General features: G+C 44.0%; 1 protein-coding gene, 1 non-coding gene and 1 pseudogene across 2 annotated transcripts; all 3 read left to right on the top strand.

Moving 5' to 3' along the window:
- Window positions 1-2,898: 2,898 nt before the first annotated feature.
- On the top strand, window positions 2,899-3,858 carry LOC130845469 (olfactory receptor 13C7-like). The gene has a single exon (XM_057722716.1). It carries the CDS (start codon window positions 2,899-2,901, stop codon window positions 3,856-3,858), a length of 960 nt encoding a protein of 319 aa, XP_057578699.1.
- A 12,819-nt stretch (window positions 3,859-16,677) lies between these two features.
- On the top strand, window positions 16,678-16,781 carry LOC130847224 (small nucleolar RNA SNORA69). Its single transcript, XR_009052009.1, has one exon. It is a non-coding gene; the product is annotated as a small nucleolar RNA SNORA69 (small nucleolar RNA).
- Window positions 16,782-21,516: 4,735 nt separating this feature from the next.
- Window positions 21,517-22,472, top strand: LOC130845708 (olfactory receptor 13C7-like; annotated as a pseudogene).
- The last annotated feature ends 2,779 nt before the right edge of the window (window positions 22,473-25,251 follow it).

The raw sequence follows: 25,251 nt of genomic DNA, 5'->3' as shown, positions 1-25,251 counted from the left end.
ACTTGGCGTCTCAATGAGTCATGTAATCACTGACCGGCAGCTGTTGGACTCTGTTAATGGGATTATGATGTTCAGAGAGAAGGAAGGGAGGGAGAAAAGGAGGGAGGGCGAAAGGAAGCAGGCAGTAAACTTCCTCCAGTGCCTTCGACATAATTGGATCTTGGGGATGTCATCCCAGAAGGATGCAAAGTTTCTAAACTGAGTCAACTCACTTTCCAAACTTTAAATGACTTCAGGGACTAAAACAGTCCCAAAGAACATACTGGAATTTAAATTATCTTCTAAGGGCGATGGCCAGTCCCTTGGAGAATATGCCCTGAGCATGGGAGACAGGTAGAGGGCAGAGGACTGGTTGGACCCTTCACCTGTCACACATTCTGAACCCTCACCCTGATGCTTCCCACCCGGTGTCGCTATTTCTGACATGTGGCTTCTTCCCAACCCTTGCGAAGCAGATCCTTCTTGCTCACCATGTCTCTGATAAAGGTAAGCACAGGATTTGATCACACTGAAAGTGTCATTAGCGCAGCTGCATTTCTGCCATCAGACTTGATTGTAATGGAATGGGGTTGAGAAGCAGAGGTGGGAAACCCTTTCATGGATATGATGTTATTCTCAGAGTCCAATAAACCCACCAAACCACCAGCCTCTCTAAGGTCATCTGGCCTCAGCCCACTTTGTGCAGAGGGGAAAGGCCTTGCCTGGGACCCCACAGCTCATAATCTTTTTCTCAGAACCGTTGTCTCTTCTTGATTAAAACTGGGGGGCTGTTTCTTTTTCTGTAGTTAAGAATTCAAAGTCAGGCAATAGTGAGCCACAATCCTGGATGAAGACACGGAGGGAGTATTTTCTTCACATGATCCAGGTTTTGGGGAGAGGCTGGAGGGCTCGCCGGCATAGTGTGAAAACCCCGCCTGGGACTGATGTCCCACCCCAACCACACATCCCGGTAGCAGCGTGTCCTGGACACAGGAGCCATCCTCGAGCTGAGGGCCGCTCTCAGTACTGACCAGCCTTTGTAGTCAATTCCCAGATGGTACATTTGCCCGTGAGAGATATATCTGTTTTCAGGCCCTGGGAGAAAGAGGGAGATGGACTCTTGTTTATCTTCATGCTGAAGCCAAGCTATTTCTGGACACTTGGAGGGCTGTGTGTGGGAGAGTAATTAATGTTGCAAAGGAGCAGTATCAAAGCGGAACTACTTCAAAGTGAAATGAGCCTTGCCAGGAAGTACAGCGCCCCACATCATTCAAGGAACCAAATGCAGGCCAGAGGGCGAAGAGGAGTACAGCGAGGGGCTTTCCACAGTGGAAAGGGAGCAGACTGCAAAGTAGATCCCAAGGCCTGTTGTCAGTAGCATTGGAGTGAATGTTCTGGTTGAGGATGGTGAGGGTGACGTGATTACTTGCGTGTATGTGACTATTTCCTCAGCTAGACTTGGAGCTCTTTGAGGTTGTGGGCTGTGCCTGTCTTTGCTGTGATCCCAGCACCTAGAATTATGCCTGGCTCAGCACAGATGCTCAATAACTACATCGACCTGAACTGAATGATTGTGGCACCGACGCGGTCACAGCTACAATGCTGAGCACCACCAGAGGGGTGTCTCAGAGCTGCCGCAGCAGGAAGTACCCCCGTAGAGTCGAGGCAGGGGCTGGATGACTGAGAGCGCTTGAAGAGACGGAGATCTGGGAAGTTCATGAATATTTTACATACAGAGCAAATAAAACCGAGTGCCCAACATCCTTAATGTCACCTACAGTTTTTCGCCGGTCCAGAATAACTCCTAGTTTGGGGAGCTCTGAGAAGTCTGAGGAGAGATTTAAGCTTCCTGGCAAGAAGGGCTGTCAGAGCAGGACTCGGGGCTCTGTGAACAATCTCAGGGAGAAGCCAGTGCCTTTGGAGAGGTAGATGGAGAATGATGAAAAGAAGGGACAGTCAGTCAAACTGTCCTTCAACTTGGCCACCTGAGGCTCACTCGTGCCCCAAATGTACAAAAGGATCCACAGGAGGTTAAGACCTTGGCAGTGTGTCTGGGTTAATTCTCTCAACAGGCTCCCACCTCCCCCTAAGAAAAAAGGCTTGATTTTCTGTTTTTTCCTGTTGGTTTTCATTTATGCTGTCTTGTCTCCTGTGTGCCTTATTCTTTTTCAATGTGTGCCAGATGTTGTATTCGCAAAATTACTTGCAGACATGATTTAGAGACTGGGGTGATGTTGCCTTCCTTCAAGGTAGATTTATGTTTGCTTCTGTTAGGTATTTGGGAGCATCAAAAATTTGGGGTGACTTCAATCCAATTTCAGGATTTGAGAAGATCTGAAGCTGAGCTACAGCTCCTGTAAATCCATATTTCTTCCTGATTCCCTCTTATTCCCATGGTGCTGCCCTCCGGGTTCCCTACCAAAGGGAGGAGGTTCAGTTAGAGGCCCTTCGCAGTGGGCCTTGCACTTCAAAACCTGTTCGCACCTCTAGGAGGCTGTGAGTAGTGCTTCTTGGCCTCGCAGAAGTTGCCAATGCCCTAGTTGAAACACAGCCTCAAATGCTGGATTTACTTCTCTGAATTCCCGTTTCCCCCCAGAACCATGACCCTGTGATTCCTTGTTGTCTTATTTACCTTGCCAGTGCTTTGCCCAGGTTTTAAGTCATTTGCCCAGTTTTTTAAATTGTCATCTGCAGATGAGTTAGTCCAAATTAATTCTTCATTCTTACTGGGAACAGAAGTTAAATACTGATCTCTACTATATTTTTTTAGAACCCCTTAGACTTGACAGAATTGTCGGAGATATTCTCCAGCTGCTCAGCAGGGTGGAGATTTCTGCCCTGCTGCCCAGGCACTTTTGGAGTCAGAGGGTGCTGAGATTGACCACAGAGAGTTCCTGCAGGTGACAGAGCAGGGGCACCATGGACAGGTCCAATCAGACCTCCCCGCTGGTGGGGTTCATCCTCCTGGGCCTCTCTGCCCACCCAAGGCTGGAGGAAACGTTCTTTGTGTTCGTCCTGCTCATGTACCTGGTGGTCCTGCTGGGCAACGGGGTCCTCATCCTGGTGACCATCCTTGACTCTCACCTGCATACGCCCATGTACTTCTTCCTGGGGAACCTCTCCTTCCTGGACATCTGCTACACAACCTCCTCCGTCCCTCTCATCCTTGACAGCTTCCTAACCCCTAGGAAAACCATGTCTTTCTCAGTCTGTTTTGGGCAGATGTTTCTCTCCTTTGCCATGGGGGCCACGGAGTGTGTGCTTCTGGGCATGATGGCGTTTGACCGCTACGTGGCCATCTGCAGCCCCCTGAGGTACCCCATGGTCATGCGCAAGGCTGCCTACGTGCCCATGGCTGCTGGCTCCTGGGCAGCTGGTATCACCAACTCTGTGGTTCAGACATCCCAGGCGGTGAGGCTGCCCTTCTGTGGGGACAACGTCATCAACCACTTCACCTGTGAGATCCTGGCTGTCCTGAAGTTGGCCTGTGCTGACATCTCCATCAATGTGATCAGTATGGGGGTGGCCAATGTGGTCTTCCTGGGGGTCCCAGTTCTCTTCATCTCTGTCTCCTATATCTTCATCCTCACCACCATCCTGAGGATGCCCTCAGCCAAGGGGAGGAAAAAGGCCTTCTCCACCTGCTCTGCCCACCTCACAGTGGTGGTCATCTTCTACGGGACCATTCTGTTCATGTATGGGAAGCCCAAATCCAAGGACCCCCGGGGGGCAGGCAAACAGGACCTTTCAGACAAGCTCACCTCCCTCTTCTATGGGGTGGTGACCCCCATGCTCAACCCCATCATCTACAGCCTGAGGAACAAGGACGTGCAGGCGGCTGTGAGGAACGTTGTACATAAGAAACACCTAACTGAGTGACTCACAGGTCCTCAGCCTGCCAGAGTGCAAGGCCTCCAAACTCCTCGTTGTCCTCACGGGGAGATTCTAAGCCAGGGAGGCCATAGGCTGTCAGTGGGAAGAGCCTTTCCATTTCTGGTGCTGCTAGTTAGTTTTTTGGCTTCACCCAAAACCATACTATATCATATCATAGCTGTATTTTGCTGCCTAAATCTGAAATCCTCTGATACCAGAATTTGTTGGATATCCATAAAAACGTTATAAATATAGTCAAAAGGGACAAATAGAAATTTTGGTGGTACTGAGACTTTTGAGTATTTTGTTTTTCCCTGTGTAGAACTGTTACCGAAAGTGGGTTCTGGCTGCTCACCACTCAAAAGCCAATGAGGAGGCACGTGCTGGTGGAAAGGACAGATTGCTTTATTTTGGAGGCTGGCGCCTGGGGGTGGGGGTGGGTGGTGGACTCCTGTCCGAAGGCTGATTCTCTGACAAACCCCCCCACTCCCCCTCCGCAGCCGCTGCTGACAACCAGCGGGCAAGAGCTTTTATAGGTGGGGGGAGGGGCTACGTGCAGAAGCTGCGCAGTCAGCTCTGACAGTCGTCTTCAAATTGCTCACGCAGTGGTCTGATCAGAGTCACCTTGATTGTTTTAAGTACAGTTAGTCTTCAGGTACGGGATAGGTTTGTTCCCATTTCTTTGAGGGCAGTTCTCAGAGTTGTGGCAGCTTATGTCATGGCTATGGTCTGGTCATGATGTAGTTCACGTCTTCCACCTGGTGGGGGTTTTAGTATCCATAAGACAGCTCAAAGGATACGGCCCAGAATATTATCCACAGACCTTGAGGAGGCACTAAAGGCCCTTGACTTTAATGAGTGAATTATGATTATTTTGTTTGACCGTTTTCCTTTGCCTCTGCATTTTTTCATTTCTCTGATTAAATTTATTTTTGACTGGTTTTTTTTTTTTAAAGACAAAAGGCAGGCAGAGGACCTGGGGGAAGAACCATAGCGTCTTGTTGTGTTTCAGAACTATCGCTTCCCCTGTTTCTGCTTCGACCCTGGCTCCATCTGACAAATTGGAAAATGACAACTGCCTCAACATGCAGTAGTGCTCCTTAGCACCCTGGCAGGCATTCCTCTCGTACGTTACACTAGACATAGTGAGGCTTATCTTGAGCAGCCGCTTTGTTTCCATCTGATGGACACTAAGAATCTTGTCGTGCACCACGTTCCCCTCTTTGCGGTCACTGCAGGGAAGTCAGAGGCAAGCGTGCCGCTCTGCTGTGGCAGACGTAGAATGCCGCAGGACAGGGGGCCAGCAGCTCCCGTGCTTGTGTCCATGCAGCTGACATGGCTCGTGGATGCCAGTTACCCCCAGCACAGGCTCCATGAGTATGCCCACACTGCGCTGAAACCCCAGAAAGACTGTGGGAAAGCAAATGCAGACATGTTCTCAGCCCTACAATTAGTAAGAGACCAGCAGGGATAGTCACCCCCTACCTTCTGTGGCACAGGCAAGGCGGGCTGTGGGGCCAGTGCCGCTCTCAGAGCTCCACGTCCATGACTTTCTCCTGAGCTCGAGGAACATACTGAAACAGAAGTGAGATTTACTGAATTATAGCAATGATTTTAAATCCACTTTACATTTTTAAGTCAGCAATTGCCAGATTTTGGTCCTTTGACGTTCGTGAGTGTGTAACAGGTTGTTTTCCCTCTTTCTTTCCTCCCTCTCCCCTCCTACCCCTTCAACCAGATCTAGGTCCTTGCCTCAGATATGTTTTTGTAGGTGGGAGTGCAGCAGGACCATAGCGGGGATGGTGCAGAGAACTGAAACAGAATGCCAGAGCTGGCATTCATCCGTTCCCTTCACTCTCTTAAACACCTATGCCCATTAAAGAAACTCAGTTAAGTGTCCTGAAGTGAAAGGGAAACAGATCGCCTGAGAGAAGAAGGAGGAGGGAGTCCTCGAGGCGGGGAGGGGTGGAGGTGGGCAGGGCCCACTCTGGGTGGGACTCGTCCCTACTTTAAGGCAGTGTCCTAGGGTCTGGGAGAGAGTGGCTGCTTAGGGCTCCCATGGAGGACAGCAATGCCAAGCTTCTCAAGCATGTTAGTCTCCCCTCACCCGTGCATGCCTTATGGCCTTAGTGAAGGGGGTGGTCTCTGGATTTTCTTAGGGTGGTTCTTTGATCTCCCCTCAGAAGCCCTTTCTAACACTCACACTCCCTGAACCTTCTCATTTCTTCCTCCACACTCCGCCAAGGCGGCGCCAGCCTTCTCACCTCATGTACTGTGGACCATGGTCACGTCCCAGCATCACGAACCCATTGTCCTGCCCGTTAGGACCAGCTCCGGCGTTCTCGCCAAGCCTTCAGTCCTGAGTCGAGAGTATGTCCACATCAAGACACTGTCCCCATGTAGTGGGTATGCCCACACCCCGCTCTCCACTCTAGCACCCTCAAGGTCCACTCCCACACCGATTCCCCAGCTGCTTTACTGGCCAGGTCCTAGCATCCTTTTGGTGAGTTGCTGTTGCCTCTCAGAGCAGGAACTGTACTGAGGGGAGCCTGGGGTGGATCTTGAGAAGAGTATCCACCCGGGATGAGATCCCTGCATGGTCTCCAGGCAAGTGGAGGCTACTCTCTGACAGCACCAGGGAGGGCACTTGGGTTGATTCTGTGCATCTGGAGGGTTCAGAGGAATCTGAGGGTTCTAGATTCTCAGGAGCATCCACCCAGATACTCTGATCCCAGGACTCAGCGTTCCACTCTTTCCCTGTCAGGGCCCAAATTTAGCATTGGAAACCTGGCAGGGCTGCACAGTCTCCTTTGTAGCTCTGCCATTTTTACAGTCAAGTCCTGGCCCTGCTTTTTAGCACAATCTGCCCTGTGGGTGCAGGAGACGAGAATCTCTTCAAAAACTGCCATGCATGCCTTCTGGCTTTCATAGCAAGCTCTCTGTTTACATTTGTCTTACCTGAGCCTGTTGTTCTTTCTTTAAGACTTACAAGGTAGTTAACAAAAGAGGATCAATTTTACCATCCTTAAAAATACGATTACCCCATATTATTAAAGTAGCAGAGCTACTGAATAACTCATGCTGTAAAACATTCCAGCCCCTTGCAGGTGAATGTCTTAATGAACATGATGCTACAATAGGCCAGGGGTTAGCACCACTTTACTTACCAACAGAAATGGGGAGCTTGTTGCCATCTGAGTAGTAAGGGCATGTTTTCTAGGGCTACTCCTGGTAACAATTGTCTTGGTTGTGTCCTCACACCTGCAAAGCAGAGCCTGAGGCAAGGATTTGAGAGAGGGCAGTTTATCCTGGAGGTGATCTCAGAAAGCTGGCACGAGAGAGCAGGAAAAGTGAGACGTGAAAGGAGGAAAAGCCAATACAAGGGTACATTATTAAGGTGGCTTCTGTGGGAAATAGGGGATCAGTTCTGCTCAAGGGACTCAGGAAACATGAAGAATGCCTCTCAGAATTGTCCACGTGAAGGATGGGCAGCTGATGCCTATCTCCAGCTACCTTCCCCTACTGGTTGATAGTTCCTCCAAGGTTGTGTCAGTTTTTCTATTGATGTGCAGCAAGTCACCACAATTTAGCAGCTTAAATCGATGCCCATTCACTAGCTGACAGTTCTGTAGTTCAGAAATCTAGCACAGCGTGACTTGGTTCCTTTCTTAGGGTATCAAATGGCTGAAATCAAGTGTCTGCTGGAGTACTCATCTGGAGGCTCTGAGGAAAAATCCACTTTCAAGCTCATTTATGTTGTAAAATTCAATTTTTTGCAGCTACAGTACTGAGGTCCCCATTTCCTTGCTACCTGGCTCCTTCCATCTTTATGTCAGTAGTGGTACATCAAATCCTTTTAGTGTTTTCATCTCTGGCTTACATTTCTGTCACTAGCTAGAGAAGAGCTCTCTGATTGTAAAGGATTCATGGTTAGGTTAGGCCCATCTAGAAAATCTCCCTATGTCAAGGCCAACTATGTCATACAGCATAACCCAATCATGGGAGTAAAAGCCATCATTTTTACACTCCTGGGGATTATGCAGGGTGAGTACACCAGGGAGAGAGAAAAACTTGGGGCATCTTAGAATCCTGCCTACCACAGTTGTAACCCCTGTTCTTCTGGGCTACACACGGGGGTTTCCATAGCATTGGAGAAGGCCTGGGGCAAAGAAGCAGAAAGATGGATGGTGTTTGAGGTGGGATACTGTTGGCTCAAGGGGAGTCTAATGTGCACAAACTGTCCACACAGCTATGGCTGAAATCATAGGGGAACTGAGAGATGGGGAAGTGAGATGCCATAACATTTTCTAGTTATGGATAGATCCATAGAGCCAAGCTCATGTCACATCCTAAAGATGCCATAGAGATTGCTCTATCCACACTCCTTCTAAAAGGATCTGTTCCAGCTTCAGCCCAGTGACACTTCCAGTTATCCTGCAGCCACAGTTTACTGAACCAGACCAACTGACCCAAGAGGAGGTAATGTATAAATCTGAGGGTAATATATCTGGCTGAAGAAAAAGGACGAACTGGGCAAATTAGATTGGTGTTTGGGGAACTTGGAATTGGGAAACAGGGAGACTAAATCAGTTCAGTGAGACCCAAATTAAGAAGGACCTACCAAAGATTTCCATGAGGTAGGGGTGATGTTACGGCAGTGGGGTGGGAAGCAAAAGCTGTGAGTTAGCAGATGAAGCCCATTAGAAAAGAGAAAAAAAGAGAAACATAAGTAGAAAGCATCTGTCTCATTAATAGAGGAGATTCAGAAGGTGAACCCGTGAATTCTGTTTCTGGGTTTCCTGGACTGTCTGCTATCTCCATCTCTACAATGCTTTCACTTTTCCCTGTTAAGAATCTTGTGCTTTGATTTATATAAGATTCCATAATTGCCCCAAACTTATCTTTAGAACCACCACAGCAATAAAACTTTCCCTGAGCTAGCCTGAGTGGGTCTTGGTTTCTCATGACCAAAAGAGCAAAACTAAACTAGATCAGGATGAGAGTTACTGAGAGCCTGTTGCTCACAACCAGTCCTGGCCCTAATTTAGAAACCAACAGCCTTCTTGGGGGACCCTAATGGGAAGACCAGGGCTGATCTGTTTGGTCCCAGTTGATGCTGCTTCAGTGTTCCCTTGAGAGTTAACTTACAGGACCCTGAATATTCTGAGGAGGAGATTCTAAGTATTACAAGGAGGAGGAAAAGAGAAGAGGGGGCCCATTAACTATCCTCAAATAAATTACTACAACAGGTGCTTCTGTCCCTTCCCAGTATGGCAGGTGGCTGTACAAAGAAGGTAGATTTGAGATAGGTTTGGCCTCTATCAGATCATAGACTAAGTTGATTCATTTTCCCTTCTTTGTTCCATTAGAGGAAGTCCCATCCCAGATTACACAGCCAAGAGGACCACTGCCTTTCAGTTCTGCCTCCAGCATTATACATGAGTGCAATGACCTTGGCCAGCTCCTTTTCCTATCTGGGCCCTAGTTGCTTTATCTATAAACAGGGAAATACTACCCTCACTCTGATACTAAATAACATAAACTCTAGTTTTAGGCATATTCAGAAGGAAATAACGTCCAGTGCTGTTTGTGCAAAAACAAATGGGCACATTTTACGCAACCATTCTAGATTAGAAAGGCCTGGGCGTGTCTGAAGGCAGAAGGGGAATAAAGGCGGCTGATGATGATATAAATGGAGGGAGCCACCTTGGGAACAAGTGACACAGGTCAGGATAGGAACAGGGGACATGGAAACAGAAAAATGGAGGTTCTTTGGCTCTCCTCACCCTGAAGGTGTTTACTTCTCGAGAGTTAATGGTTTGGATGGCCCAGTCATAAATAAACTCTAAACAAATTTATCGCACTTCTGCAGAGCTCCTATTAGTGCAGGGTGCTGAAAGAAAGCTAGGAAGAATCCCTCACAGTTCCTACCCTTGAAGGGCTGGAAAGAGAAACAGAAACAAACTCATCCCCAAATAACCAGCGCACGGCAGGCAGCCTGTCGGATGTCCTTGTAACGTGGCAGAGTGAAAAAAGAATGCGGTGAAAAACAAGTTAACTCCTCTTAAACATACATGAGTACAACCAGAGAAAAATACAACTTGAGACTGATCCTCAAGAAGGCTTCAAGGAAGAGAGAGTATTTAAGCTGGACTTTGAAGGATGGGAGGAACCACAGCAAGGGCTGCATAAGCATCCACCTCACTCTGAGTGATCAACATCTGGTATGTCATCGGCCCCGGGGCAGTCAGTCGGGAGGACTCGAATGAACCATTGCCAAAAGCAGTCCGTGGATCAGCAGGTACCTTGTCTTGTGTCTACTTGTGTAAACCTGGGATGGTGAGAACCCCCAGTCTGACCCTTCAGGTGAAAGGATGAGGCGCCCCCATACACAATCTGTGTTTGCATGGTGCCGATTTTATTTTATTACCCTCTGTCTCACTTATAATATACGGTACACTCAAAACAATATTTTAACTGATTATGAAACAGTAAATCACATGGATTATATTGCTTAATGTTGGTAAAGAGCATGAAAATAGAATAAAGATGCAGATGTAGAGAACGGACTTGAGGACACGGCGCGGGGGAGGGTACGAAGGGGAAGCTGGGACGCAGTGAGAGAAGAGCATTGACATATATACACTACCCAGTGTAAAATAGGTAGCCAGTGGGAAGCTGCTGCATAACACAGGGAGATCAACTCGATGATGGGTGATGACTTAGAGGACTGGGATAGGGAAGGCAGGAAGGAGTCACAGTGGGGAGGAAATATGGGGATATTTGTGTAGATGCAGCTGATTCACTTTGTTGTACAGCAAAAACTGGCACAAAGTGTAAAGCAATTATATTCCAATAAAGGGTTTAAAAAAAAAAACTCAGATTTTGGTTTTCTGAATATGTACAAGTATTTTTTTAAGTACACCAAATAAAATTAAGCCTAACCAAAATGTCACATTTTATTATTATTAATGCTATGACAGCTATTTCAACACAAATAAGAGATATACTACAATCATAAATTAATAGATATAGTTAGCATTGTTATGTCCTAAGAGAAATAAGTATATAATTATAAGATGAAACAGGAAGAAAAGCCATGGAAGTTGACCAAAAAAATGTTTGCATTTACCTTTTAAATCTTTTATTATCAGCACTTTGGAATCCAGCTGTTATTATATTCTATGAAAAATCAACTTTGCTTTCCCATACAAACTAATTTTCAAAACAGGGATAGTAGACATGAAAACTATGTCAAGTCTACATATTTGGAACCTATCTGAGTTTTAAAAAACAGAAGTTTGGAATCTATGTTACCTACTCATGTATTTGTATCATCTACAATATCTGAAAAAATTATCATATTGAAAATGGTATCTCTTTTAAGAATGGTGTGTGTATGTGTGTACATATATGTGTCTCTGTGTGAAGTTTTATTATATAACTGGAATGGAAAAAGATTAATAACAATGCATTGATTTATGGCTGCCCAATTTAAGCTTTCTCCCACAATTTACTAACATAACTCCATTATTTCCTGCATGCAGACCTTTATTCCAATCAGTCATTTCCCATGTTTTTTGACTTCCTACTGTAAAAAGAATACATGAATAAAGCAAAATCTTTTTTAAGCTCTTTATTGGAATATAATTGCTTTACACTGTTGTGTCAGTTTTTGCTGTACAACAAAGTGAATCAGCTGTATCTACACGTATATCCCCACATCCCCTCCCTCCTGTGACTGTCTCCTACCCTCCCTATCCCAGCCCTCTAAGTCATCACCCATCATCTAGTTGATCTCCTTGTGTTATGTAGCAGCTTCCCACTAGCTATCTATTTTACATTGGGTAGTGTATATATGTCAATGCTACTCTCTCACTTCGTCCCAGCTTCCCCTTCACCCCCCAACCCCCACTCCTCAAGTCCATTCTCTACATCTTAAAGCAAAATCTTTAGCAACCACATCTAATGAAACAGCGTCCAAAAATGCTTTCAGATATTTTTTCTCAAAAACAGCCCATAGCATCACACTGCATGTTAATCACTATTATAACTGAAGAAAAGATTTTAAATTGCCCAATTTAAAAAGATTTTTAAAGAATTTTTAAATTGAGATACAGTTGATTTACAATATTATATAATTTTCAGGTGTAAAATATAGTAATTCTCAGTTTTTAAAGGTTATACTCCATTTGTAGTTATTATAAAATATTGGCCATATTCCCTGTACTGTACAATACATCCTCACAGCGTATTTGTTTTATACATAGTAGTTGTACCTCTTACACCCCTACACCTATCTTGCCTCTCCCCACTGGTAATCACTAGTTTGTTCTCTATGTCTGTGAGACTGTTTCTTTTTTGCTATATTCACTAGTTTTTTATTTTTTAGATTCTGGACATAACATACAATATTTATCTTTCTCTGTCTGACTTATTTCACTAAGCATAACACCTTCCAAGTCCAGTTGTTGCAGATGGCAAAATTTCATTCTTCTTTATGGTTGAGTAGTATTTTATTGTATATACACACTGCATCTTCTTTATCCATTCATCTGGTTGTTTTCTGTTGTTGTTTTTTTTTTTTTTTTGAAGTATAATTGATTTACAGTGTTGTGCCAATCTCTGCTGCACATCAACATTTGTCTGTTGATGGACACTTAGGTTGCTTCCACATCTTGGCTATTGTAAATAATGCTGCTACGAACATTGGGCTGCATTTATCTGTTCAAATTAGTGTTTTCATTTTCATCAGATATATACCCAGGAGTAGAATTGCTGGATTATATGATAGTTCTGGGTGTTTTTTTTTTTGGTGGGGTTGGGACCTCCATGCTATTTTCCACAGTGGCTGCAGCAATTTACATTCCCACCAACAGTGTACAAGGGTCCCTTTTCTCTGCATTCTCACCAACATTTGTGATTTGTGGTCTTTTCAATGATAGCCATTCTGACAAGGGTGAAGTGTTATCTCATTGTGGTTTTGATTTGCAATTCTCCAGTGATTAGTGATGTTGAGCATCTTTTTAATGTGTCTGTTGGCCATCTTAATGTCTTCTTCGGAAAAATGACTATTCAGGTCGTCTACTCATTTCTTAATTTTGGTGGGTTTTTTTTTTATATTGAGTTGTATGAGCTGTTTATATATATTGATATCAACCCCTTATCAATCATATTATTTGCAAGTATTTTCTCCCAGTCAATAGGTTGTCTTTTCATTTTGTCAGTGATTTCCTTTGCTGTACGAAAGCTTTTAAGTTTAACTAGGTCCCATTTGTTTATTTTTGCTTTGTTTCCTTTGCCATAGGAGACAGATCCAAGAATATATTGCTACGATTTACGTCAAAGGGTGTTCTGCTTATGTTTTCTTCTAGGAATTTTATGGTTTCCAGTCTTACATTTAGGTTTTTAATCCATTCTGAATTTATTTTTGTATAAATCTGTGAGAAAATGTTCTAATTTCATTCTTTTATATGTAGCTGTGCAGTCTTACCAGCACCACTCTTGAAGACACTATCTTTTCTCCATTGTGTAGTCTTGCCTCCTTTGTCATAGATTAATTGACTATAAATGCATGGGCTTATTTCTAGGCCCTCAGTTCTGTTCCATTAATCTATGTGTCTGTTTTTGTTCCAGTACCATACTGTTTTAATTACTGTAGCTTTGTAGCATAGTCTGAAGTCAGGGCACGTGATACTTCCAGCTCTGATCTTTCTCAAGACTGTTTTGACTATTCAGGGTCTTTTGTGTTTCCATGCAAATTTTAAAATTATTTGTTCTTGTTCTGTGAAGAATGCCATTGCTATTTCGATAGGGATTGCATTGAATCTGTAGATTCAATTCAAAACATTTCCTCTATATCAGGAATAAGACAAGGATGCTCACTTTTGCCAGTTTTATTCATCATAGTATTGGAAGTCCTAGCCACAGCAACCAGACAAGAAAAAGAAATAAAAAGAATACAAATTGGAAGGGAAGAATAAAACTGGGAAGAATGATACTATACATTAAAAGTCCCATATACAATGGAAAAAAGACAGCCTCTTCAATAAGTGGTGCTGGGAAAATTGGACAGCAACATGTAAAAGAATGAAATTAGAACACTTCCTAACACCATACACAAAAATAAACTCCAAATGGATTAAAGACCTACATGTAAGGCCAGACACTATAAAACTCCTCGAGGAAAACATAGGCAGAACACTCTATGACATCCATCAAAGCAAGATCCTTTTTGACCCACCTCCTAGAATCATGGAAATAAAATCAAGAATAAACAAATGGGACCTCATGAAACTTAAAAGCTTTTGCACAGTGAAAGAAACCATAAACAAGACAAGAAGGCAACCCTCAGAATGGGAAAACATAGTTGCCTATGAAACAACGGACAAAGGATTAACCTCCAAAATATACAAGCAGCTCATGCAGCTTAATACCAAAAATGCAAATAACACAATCCACAAATGGGCGGAAGACCTAAATAGACATTTCTCCAAAGAAGACATACAGATGGCCAACAAACACATGAAAAGATGCTCAACATCACTAATCATCAGAGAAATGCAAGTCAAAGCCACAATGAGGTATCACCTCACACCAATCAGAATGGCCATCATCACAAAATCGGGAAACAACAAATGTTGGAGAGGGTGTGGAGAAAAGGGAACTCTCCTGCACTGTTGGTGGGAATGTAAGTTGGTACAGCCACTATGGAAAACGATTTGGAGGTTCCTTAAAAAACTACAAATAGAACTACCATGTGATCCAGTAATCCCACTCCTGGGCATATACCCAAAGAAAACCATAATCCCGAAAGAAACATGTACCATCATGTTTATTGCAGCACTATTTACAATAGTCAGGACATGGAAGCAACTGAAATGCCCATCAACAAATGAATGAATAAAGAAGATGTGGCATATATATACAATGGAATATTACTCAGCTATAAAAAGGGATGAGATGGAGCTATATGTAATGAGGTGGATAGACCTAGAGTCTGTCATACAGAGTGAAGTAAGTCAGAGAGAGAAAGACAAATATTGTATGCTAACTCACATATATGGAATCTAAAAATGGTACTGATGAATTCAGTGACAAGAACAAGGATGCAGATGCAGAGAATGGACTGGAGAACTCGAGGTTTGGGGGGGGCAGGGGGTGAAGGGGAAGCTGAGACGTAGCAAGAGAGTAGCACAGACATGTATATAGTACCAACTGTAAAATAGCCAGTGGGAAGTTGTTGTTTAACAAAGGGAGTCCAACTCGAGGATGGAAGATGCCTTAGAGGACTGGGACGGGGAGGGTGGGGGGGACTCGAGGGAGGGTGGGGAGGAGTTGAGGGAGGGAGGGAATACAGGGATATGTGTATAAAAACAGATGATTGAACTTGGTGTGCCCCCCCAAAAAAATAAATTAAAAAAAGTTAAAGAGAGAGTAGCACAGACATATATATACTACCAACTGTAAAATAGATAGCCAGTGGGAAGTTGTTGTATAACAAAGGGAGTCCAACTCGAGGATGGAAGATGCCTTAGAGGACTGGGAGGGGGAGGATGGGGGGGACTCAAGGGAAGGTGGGGGGGGAGTCGAGGGAGGGAGGGAATACGGGGATATGTGTATAAAAACAGATGATTGAACTTGGTGTACCCCCCAAAAAAAATAATAAATAAAAATAAATAAATAAATAAATAAATAAATAAATAAAATAAAAGGGATTGAAATGGGTACTAGGAATCCTTTGGGGTGAAGAAAATGTCTTATAGGCTGATTATGTTTTGATCTTACAGGCATATTCAACTGTCAATACTCATAGAATTGTACACTTTAAATGGATGCAGTCTCTATTGCACATAAATTATACCTCAATAAAGTTGATTATAATAACAAAAAAAAAAAAAAAAAGAAGAAGCAAGGCAGAGATGCACACCTGGAGAGAAAGGGTGTATAGATCCTCCCTAATGAGGAGGATTGCAGTAAAGAGGTGGTTAAGTCATTCATGTCTGGCAGTTCTTCCCAGTCTTTGTTTACCTTAGTTCAATTATGTGGTTTCTTTCTTCACACCTGACCAGTTCCAGGACCCTTCCCATCATGCGTGCACAACTTTTTACCAAGATGGATTTCAGCCCAGTGGCTTATGGGACACCCTTAGCATGACATATTATGGGGTGGTGTTCCTCTCTTTTGAGCTCCAAAGAGCATTTTGTACATGGGCAATGTCTCCCTTGTGCCAAGGATGGGGAGTGCATGACCTCTTGAGCTCAGAACAGGGCTTAGCCTCTCCCTGTCCCTGCCAGAAAAGTTTCCATTGTTTACTTATTTACCCTATTCCTGTTGCTGTTACTTATATCAAAGTGCAGATAATGAAAGATAGGAATCTGGTCATAAATTTGTAGTCCTGGAGCCCATTTGTCTCTTGCCTCAGGAAATGTAAATGGGGGCTGGTAATGAATGTCCAGCTTGGAGATCATCTTCTGCTTTGCCTCATGAGATGTAAAAAAAAAAGAAAAAAAAAAAAGTCCCAAAGATACTACCAAAAAACTAGAGTTCATCAGTAAGTTCAGTAAAGTCACATGATACAAAATTAACGTACAAAAATCTGTCACATTTCTATACACTAACAATGAACTATCAGATAGAGAAATTAAGGAAACAGTCCCACCTACAATCACATCAAAATGAATAAAATACCTAGGAATAAACTTACCTAAGGAGGTAAAAGACCTGTATTCAGAAAACTATAAGACACTGATGAAAGAAATTGAAGATGACACAGATGGAAAGATATACTGTGTTCATGGATTGGAAGAATTAATATTATTAAAATAAACATGCTACTGAAATTATTCTGCTGAAAGAAAAATCTGTGTTGATCTTTTTTGATTTTTCATCTATAGGGGTAAACTCATGACAGATTGACATGAAAAAATCTGAGAAAAAAAACCGCATACTACCCGAGGCAATCTACAATTCAATAAATTGACCTTTAAAAAAAAACAGTACATTTGTACAACTCTTGGCTAAGTAATCTGAGGATATTTTAATCCAGCTCTGATTAGTCAAAAAATACAGTAAGACCACTATCGTGAGCACATCAGTTTTAGCTCTCAAAATAAGATGTCTCTGAGGAGAGGCCATGGTTGTCACCCTTTTTTTGTTGCCTAGCCAACTCCAACTTCCTTATTCCAGTTACATAAACATTGCTATAGAAAGGCCAGCCGTCATACTCCATCCTTCATTCTAGATTCATCATCAGTCTTGTTTGCATTCACAATCCCAGATTTACCTTTTCTTCAGCTCTACTTCACAGTTGATTAGTGTGATCCCTGTTCCTGGGTTCCACATTCAATGCGGAATCCACGTAGTTCACATCACAGTTATACGTTCATCCATCTTTTCCTTTGGTCTTTCCCATTCAGTAAGCTCTCCTCTTGTACTAATACTTTGTCTGAATGTATCACTTACACCATGAAGTTTTAGAAACATGTGCTGGAAAGAGCATGCAAGTTCCTTATACTAGTCTTGAGTTAACCGAAATACTTGGTTTCTAGTGTCATTGGAGATCAGTTATTGCCCAATACAACCAACATCCTCCCACACATATTTTATTACTGCTTTTGCTACATTCCGTAAGTTTTGGTACATTGTGTTTTGTTTTTGTTTGTCTTGAGATATTTTCTGATTTCCCTTTTTATTTCTTCTTTGACCCAGTGGTTGTTCACAAGTGTGTTGTTATTTCCACATATTTGAATTTTCCAGTTTTATTTCTGCTATCAATTTCTAGTTTCATTTGATTGTATTCAGAAACGATACTTAGCGTAATTTCTTTCTTCTTAAATTTGTTAAGACTTGTTTTGTGACCCAAGCTGTGATCTATCCTGGAGAAAGTTCCAGGTATACCTGAAAAGAATGTATATTTTGCTGCTTTTGAGTGGAAGTACTGTATTGATAAAAAATTATGGAGGCTGAGAAGTCCACAGTCTGCTATCTACATGCTAGAGAACCAGGAAAGCCAAGATATAATTCAGTCAGATTCTGAAGGCCCGGGAACAAGGAGCTGTGGTGTCTAGGGAAAGAATTTGAAGTTCCAAGTCAAGAAGAGCCATACTTAACTTTTAATTCCCCTTTCTGAATACAGAGGGTGAGTGCCCTGAAGACTGAGCCAGTGTGCCACTCCTCTGCGTGTGGCTGCCTCCCACTCCACCCTGAATAAAGTAATGTCCACAGAGGTAGTCTCTCATGGAGTGCCTCAGGGCTCTGTATCCATTGCTGTCTTGTGTTGTGCTCCTGTCAGTGACTCAGATGAGGAACTGAGTCAGTGCAGAGGACAGGAAGCTGAAAGGATGGTAACTTACTAGAGGCAGAGTGAGGATCCAGAAGGAACACGGCATGTTGCTTCAAGGAGCCTAACCACTCTGTGGATGAGTAGTCATCCTAAAATCAAACTCTAACTCTCCTCCCAAAACCACTGCAAAGTCCAGGCTGAGGGTGATGGAGCTGCTGCTGCAGCTGAGGGAAAAGGACCTCGGGGCTGAATGAGCTGCAGGATGATTGACCAGCAGGCTCTGGGCTCCCAGTGATGTCTTCATAGGAATATGGTGACCAACAAAAGGAGAGGAGGACATGGAAGGGAGGGAAGGATGCAGTAAGCAGAAAACCTCCTCCAGGGCCTTCAGTATAATTGGATCTTGGGGATATTATCCCAGAAGAACACAAAGTTACTAAACTGAGTACAACTCACTTTCCAAACTTTAAATGACTTTAGGGACAAAACTGATCCCCAAGAGGAAACTGAGATTCAAATTACCTTCTATAGGCAATGGCAAGTTCTTTGGAGATCATTCCTGGAGCACCAAGGCAAGTGGAGAGGGGAGACCTGGACCTTCACCCATCACAGGGACTGACAACCTCCCGCTCACCACCCCCTCCCCCGGCCTTCCTGCTTTAGATCCAGTATGGCTATTTCTGATACGTGGCGTGTTTCCAACACTTAGGAGAGTGATCACTCTTTCACGTCATGTTTCTGATGAAGGTAAGTGAAGATCTCGATAAAAGGGGCTCTGAGATTCTCATTAGCACAAGCTCATTTGTAAGAATAGACTTGATTGTTTGGCTCAAAATGGGGGAAACCAGGTGATTTCAGTGGTATGGCAAGTGCTGAATGCAGCACAGCCCCTCGTGGTGGGACAGAATATCCTGAAAGACATCTCAAGATTATTTAGGAATTATGGACAGCTATATGACATTTTTTTTGGATGCTGTAAGAGTAACAAGTTTGCTTTTCTATCATCTTATTGCCAAAACCAACTTATTTCTGAATGTTTGGAGGGCATGGGAAAGAAACTAACTTTGTTTGAGGGCTGCAGAAGGCAGAGCCTGGAGGAATTTGCAGGGAGGCAGAATTTCCTATCTGTAGGGACTATTGATACTTTAAAATGAAATAAACCTCCTCAACAACCAGAGAGCCTGCTTCACTCAAGTATTCCAGCTGAGGCCGGAGGACCATGATCAAGGAAGTAGCAGGCCTGTATGCTGGGGGGGCGGGGGGTGGGGTGGGGAGGAGCTTGGCCTGGTTAGACCCTTAGGCCTCTCCCACACCTGGGCCTGCAGTTGTCAGCATAATGAAAGCCAGAATTGAAGGATGGCCAACACAGTGTGTTTTAGAAAGCCCTGAATAAGCAGGTGGCATCCACCCCATGACTATTTCTATGACTATTTTGGACATCTCCTGAAAGAAAATATTTTGGAAAATCTTTCCAAACATGAATTATTTCCAAATCAAATTAATTGGGCTTAAGTGATGCCAGAGGGAAGCATTTCTCATCTTTATCCTTAGGAAGGGTGAGGTTAGAACCATGATTCCACTCATGGATGAACCGAACAGCTTCCTTCCTCCACTGGAAGAGGAGCTGCTCAAGGGAATTCACGACATACGACCCCTGGGTCAGAGAGGGACTCTGACCTCAGAAGTATGGACAGAGTCCTTGCAGAGTTCGGGGGAGTCAAGCATTCAGTCATCAAGCCTGACCTTTGCCTTTAGGGGCAGAGGGGATAACACAGCTGGTAATGGGGCCTCAGAAAAGCCCAAGGGAGATGAGGATAACTTGTCCTCAAAACCTGTCAGTGGACATGGCTTATTCCAGGCAAGTCTTTTGATCAAACAAATGTCCAGAAGGAAATCACGCAAGTCTCTAAAGAATGCTTTTCATTTGTTTGTCTGTTGATTGTCTGTTTGTTTTTAAAAGGTCGTAACAGCCAAATGGAATACCTGGGAATAGAAAGTTAGGATAGTGTCCTCAACCTTGGCTGGACATTGAAACCATCTGGGGAGCTTTAAAAAGTCCCAATGCCTGTATTCCATCACAGACATTTGGATTTACTTGGCCCCGGGTGTAACCTAGGAAAAGAGGAGAATTAAGGGAATCATTATCTTTAGATCTCTGATGAGCTATTATGGGGCAGAAAGGGGTGACATGGTCTATGTGTCCCCAGAGAGCAGAACTAAGACTAGAACTCAGAAAATATAATTAGATTTTACCCAAGAGACAAAATTTTCAGGTGATAAAAGCTGTATAAAGCTAGAATGGGCTTCCTGAAAAGGTAATGAGATCCTCATTGGTGAATGGGATCAAGCAAAAACTGGATAGTCACAGCTTGAATGTACAAAGAAAACTTCAGGGAGACTAGCTGTTTGGAGGTCCTTTTTCCGAGGCTGAGGTCTTTAAAGTCAGTGATGAGACATTAGCTTGACTTCAGTGGCAGTGGTATGAGAAGCCACTCAGGGAACTGAGGATCTCTGGAGGCTGAGATGGTGGCTGTTAATGCAGCCTGGCTTCCCAGAGCATCGGTTCAAACTGGCCAGGACAGCACTGCAGCCAGGGGGATGATAAGTACCTTAGAATGCAACCACACTCCACAACACAGCTGCCCAAGTCCAGCCCTCAGTCCCCTTCAAGGACCTGATTGGATTTCACCTTCACCAGGTGGCCTTCCTGTCCATCTTGCCCTTCCAAAGTGACCCATCAGTGCCCCCTCCCCTGGAACTGTAGTCTATTCTGGAGCCAAGCATCGTTCCCTGAAAGGCTTTGGATTTTCAGAGTCATGTGTGAGTGAGTCATGTTGGCTGATGAACAGAGAGAGGAAGGCAGGATGGGGTAATAGACAGATGAGAGGATGGCCTGGGGCCTGGGTTGTCTATTACAGGAGAATAATAGGAAGGTCAGAAGATGTTTCCATGAGGGTAACATGAAGAGAAGAAAGCCTGCCAAGGGCTGTAGATTCAGGGCTGATCATTTCACCAGCCCTGGGCACCAAGGGAGAAAAACATGAAGTGAACCTAGTCCCAATTTTCTGACCAAGATTCAACAAGGTAAGTCCACCATCCAGGATATACCAGTAGAAATGAATATGTCTGATCAGGTAAATTAAATCACCACGGGGGCATCTCAAATGTCTCTCGCCCAGAGGGTGCCTTAAGATGACAAACTAGATTCTTTTCTACTCCCCTGAATTGTACTGAGGAACACAGAGAGACCATCCATTGTTAAAGCTGTTTTCCTCTTGCTCAGCACAGAGGGTGTTCCTCACTAGCAAGCCAGCACTTCAGAGTCAGAGGGTGCTGAGGTTGACCTTCTGAGTTCCTGCAGGTGACAGAGCAGAGGCACCATGGACAGGTCCAATCAGACCTCCCCACTGGTGGGGTTCATCCTCCTGGGCCTCTCTGCCCACCCAAGGCTGGAGAAAACGTTCTTTGTGCTCGTCCTGCTCATGTACCTGGTGGTCCTGCTGGGCAACGGGGTCCTCATCCTGGTGACCATCCTTGACTCCCACCCGCACACGCCCATGTACTTCTTCCTGAGGAACCTCTCCTTCCTGGACATCTGCTACACAACCTCCTCAGTGCCCCTAGTCCTGGATGGCTTCCTCACTCCCAGGAAAACCATCCTCTTCTCAGCCTGTGCCGTGCAGATGTTCCTCTCCTTTGCCATGGGAACCACAGAGTGTGTGCTTCTGAGCGTGATGGCATTTGATCACTATGTAGCCATCTGCAACCCCCTGAGGTACCCCGTGGTCATGAGCAAGGCTGCCTACGTGCCCATGGTGGCCAGCTCCTGGGTATCTGGTACATCAATATGGTGGTTCAAACATCCCTTGCAACACGACTGCCCTTCTGTGGGGACATCATCAACCACTTCACCTGTGAGGTCCTGGCTGTCCTGAAGTTGGCCTGTGCTGACATCTCCATCAATGTGATCAGTATGGGGGTGGCCAATGTGGTCTTCCTGGGGGTCCCAGTTCTTTTCATCTTTTTCTCCTATGTCTTCATCCTTACCACCATCCTGAGAATCCCTTCAGCCAAGGGGAGGAAAAAGGCCTTCTCCACCTGCTCTGCCCGCCTCACAGTGGTGGTCATCTTCTATGGAACTGTTGTCTTTATGTATGCCAAGCCCAACTCTAAGGACCCACTGGGGACAGATAAACAGGATCTTTCAGACAAGCTCATCTCCCTCTTCTATGGGGTGGTGACCCCCATGTTTAACCCCATCATTTACAGCCTCAGGAAAAAAGATGTAAAGGCTGCTGTGAAGAACCTGGTATGTCAGAAACACCTAATTGAGTAATATTCCATTTTATATCTAGAAAAATGGTATAGATGATTTTATCTGCAAAGCAGAAATAGAGGCACAGACATAGAGAACAAACCTATGGATACCAAGGGGGAAATGTGGGGGTGGGGGGTGGGATGAACTGGGAGGTTGGGATTGACATATATACACTATTGATACTATGTATAAAATAGATAACTAATGAGAAACTACTGTATAGCTCAGGGAACTCTACTCAGTGCACTGTGGTGACCTAAATGGGAAGGAAATCCGAAAAAGAGGGGATATATGTATACGTATAGCTGATTCACTTTGCTGTACATTAGAAACTAACACAACATTGTAAAGCAACTATACTCCAATAAAAATTAATTTAAAAAAAGAAACTTAAATTTATAAAAAAGAAAGAAACACCTAACTAGTGACTGTCACAGAATTCCAGACTGACAGAACACATGATCTTCAAACTTCTCATTGTCCTCCTGGGGAAGTGGGAACCCAGTGTAGAGAAGGGAGTTTCCCAAGGTTCATGTTGTGGACCATGTGACCAAGACTAAAAAGTAAACTGGGCTTTCTGCCCTTGTACCACAGGCAATGCAATCTTCTAAGAATCTAGAAGATTCTAGATTTCTAGAAATAAAGAGCTTTGCATTTCTAGAAATGCGGCTAGTTGTTGGTTTTGTGCATAACCATGGTGACATCACATCATATCTACTTTATGCCAATGAAATCTAAGCTCCTCTGCAACCAGAAGCCGATTCTTTGTTCTTATAACTAAAAAACCAAAGCTAAATAGGTGGCTCATAGCTGATCCTGGCCATAGACTCAGGGACCATCAAGATTCCCAAGGTGACCCTCTGGGGACCATGGCTTGTCCTGTTTGCTTCCAATTAAGCCTGCTGCTTTGTTCCCCTGGGGGTTAAGTCCAGAACCCTAAGTATTGGGGAAAGCCCATTAACATTCGCAAATATTGTATTATTACAACAGCTGCTTCTAGCACTCCCAGAGAAAACAAGATAGCTGTTCAAAGAGCAACTGGGTGGGAGAGGACAGGAAAGGGGATAAGCAGGCCACCCAGCCAGCATATACTGCGGCCACACCACCTGCACTATCTGTCTAGAGGTGAGACCTGCCTTCCAATTCCACTTCCAACACCATTTGCCACTGCTGAGCTCTTGGCTCTTTCTCTTTCTGGACCTTAATTCCTTTGTCTGTAAAATAAAACCTTATGCCCCATCCCTCTCACTGCACAATGTGTGTAAAAACATTAAAAACACCTGGGGAAAGCCCGGAGAGGGGGTATTCATGGCTCATACCCCACAAACTGCCTCTTATTGATTAAGGATCTCCTCTGGGCTCTCTCCCCATCCTTGCCATCCACAGATCATGAGCAATGGCTCCAAACTTCTAAGGCCACTTAGGGCATTATTTGAAGACTTGGGTGGGCTGATTGTGGCTCTGGATACCTGTGCCTGTTGCAAACCTGCCATCTGGTGGACATTTCTGCAAGCTCTTGAGATCAGTGCTTCTGGAACTTTAACGTGCTTCTGAGTCACCTGGAGAGCTTGTGAAAATGCCAATTCAGATTTATTGAGTCCGAGGTGAGATTGGAGATTTTGCCTCTCTGACAAGTTCCCAGGTGATGTCTATGCTGCTGCCCTTCAGACCACACTTTGAGTAGCAGGCCCTGCAAGATGTGGGACCAGGGCCAAAGGACCAAAGGGAGAGGCAGGGAAGCAACTCCCGCATGTGCCAAGCCCTCCAGCATCAGCAACTGAGGCTGCTGTCTCCAATTTGGGGGCAGCCGTTTGCCCTGTGACCTCTCTTCTCTTACAGGCCTAAGAATTTTTGGCTTATCAGTTTGTTCAGCTTTTTACTTGTTGGTACAGAATGGCATCTTCCAAGCTTCCTTCCATGCTAGACCAGAAACCAGCCATTCCCATTTCGAATAGCTCTAAAGTGCAGTCAAGTACGAGAGCAAATAGATATAAAAATGTTGTCAAGTGCAAAATCAGAGGCATAAACATATCAGAGTAAGAGGCAGATGTCAAATTTTGCAGAAAACACGATTATATTTCTAAGAATTAACCAGAAAAATATTATCAGTAATATGAGTTCAGAAAAGTTAAGGAGATAGAAATAACTTCTCAAATATCAATTGTATTCCTACATACCATCAATATAGAGCAAATAAAACAAACAAAACAGAAATAATATCCTATTTACAGTAGTAACAAGTACCAAACAATTGGGAAAATACATAATTCCGGACATGACAGACTGCGTCAAGGAAAAATGATGTGTTGTGGGAGTATAAAGGAAGGCAGAGTGATTGACCAGGGGCTTGAGAGTATAAATACAAAACAATGACCTTAATTTCTAAGGTGGAAGCTCTCAAATTGTAACAAAAGGAAGAACCTCTTTAATATGCATATTCCTGGTCTCTACCCCACCCCCTACCCCCAGGGATGATTCAAATCTCACTGTGTCTCTGGTAAGGCCAATAGGAAACCTGGGCTTAGAAACAAAGTTATTCAGCGTTTTAAATTCCTCAAAAGACTGTACTGAACTACATAAATTGCAAGTGAAGAATAATTGAACAATGCAAGCATCTTTTGAAAGCAATGATGTTAGAGTCCTCTTGCCAGATTTGAACTAATTACAAAGTAACAATTACTGAACGCTATACCACTGGCTTTTTTTTAAAGTTTTATAAAATCAGTGGTTATTAGGGATACCAGAAAATTAATTCCAGCTATAAGAATTTAATACATATATGTCAGGTCAAAATTAA

The sequence above is a fragment of the Hippopotamus amphibius genome, chromosome 2 (genome assembly GCF_030028045.1).
Source record: "Hippopotamus amphibius kiboko isolate mHipAmp2 chromosome 2, mHipAmp2.hap2, whole genome shotgun sequence".
Lineage (NCBI taxonomy): Eukaryota > Metazoa > Chordata > Mammalia > Artiodactyla > Hippopotamidae > Hippopotamus > Hippopotamus amphibius.
The sequence above is the reverse complement of the archived record's forward strand: the minus strand, read 5'-3'. Positions and strand labels throughout refer to the sequence as shown.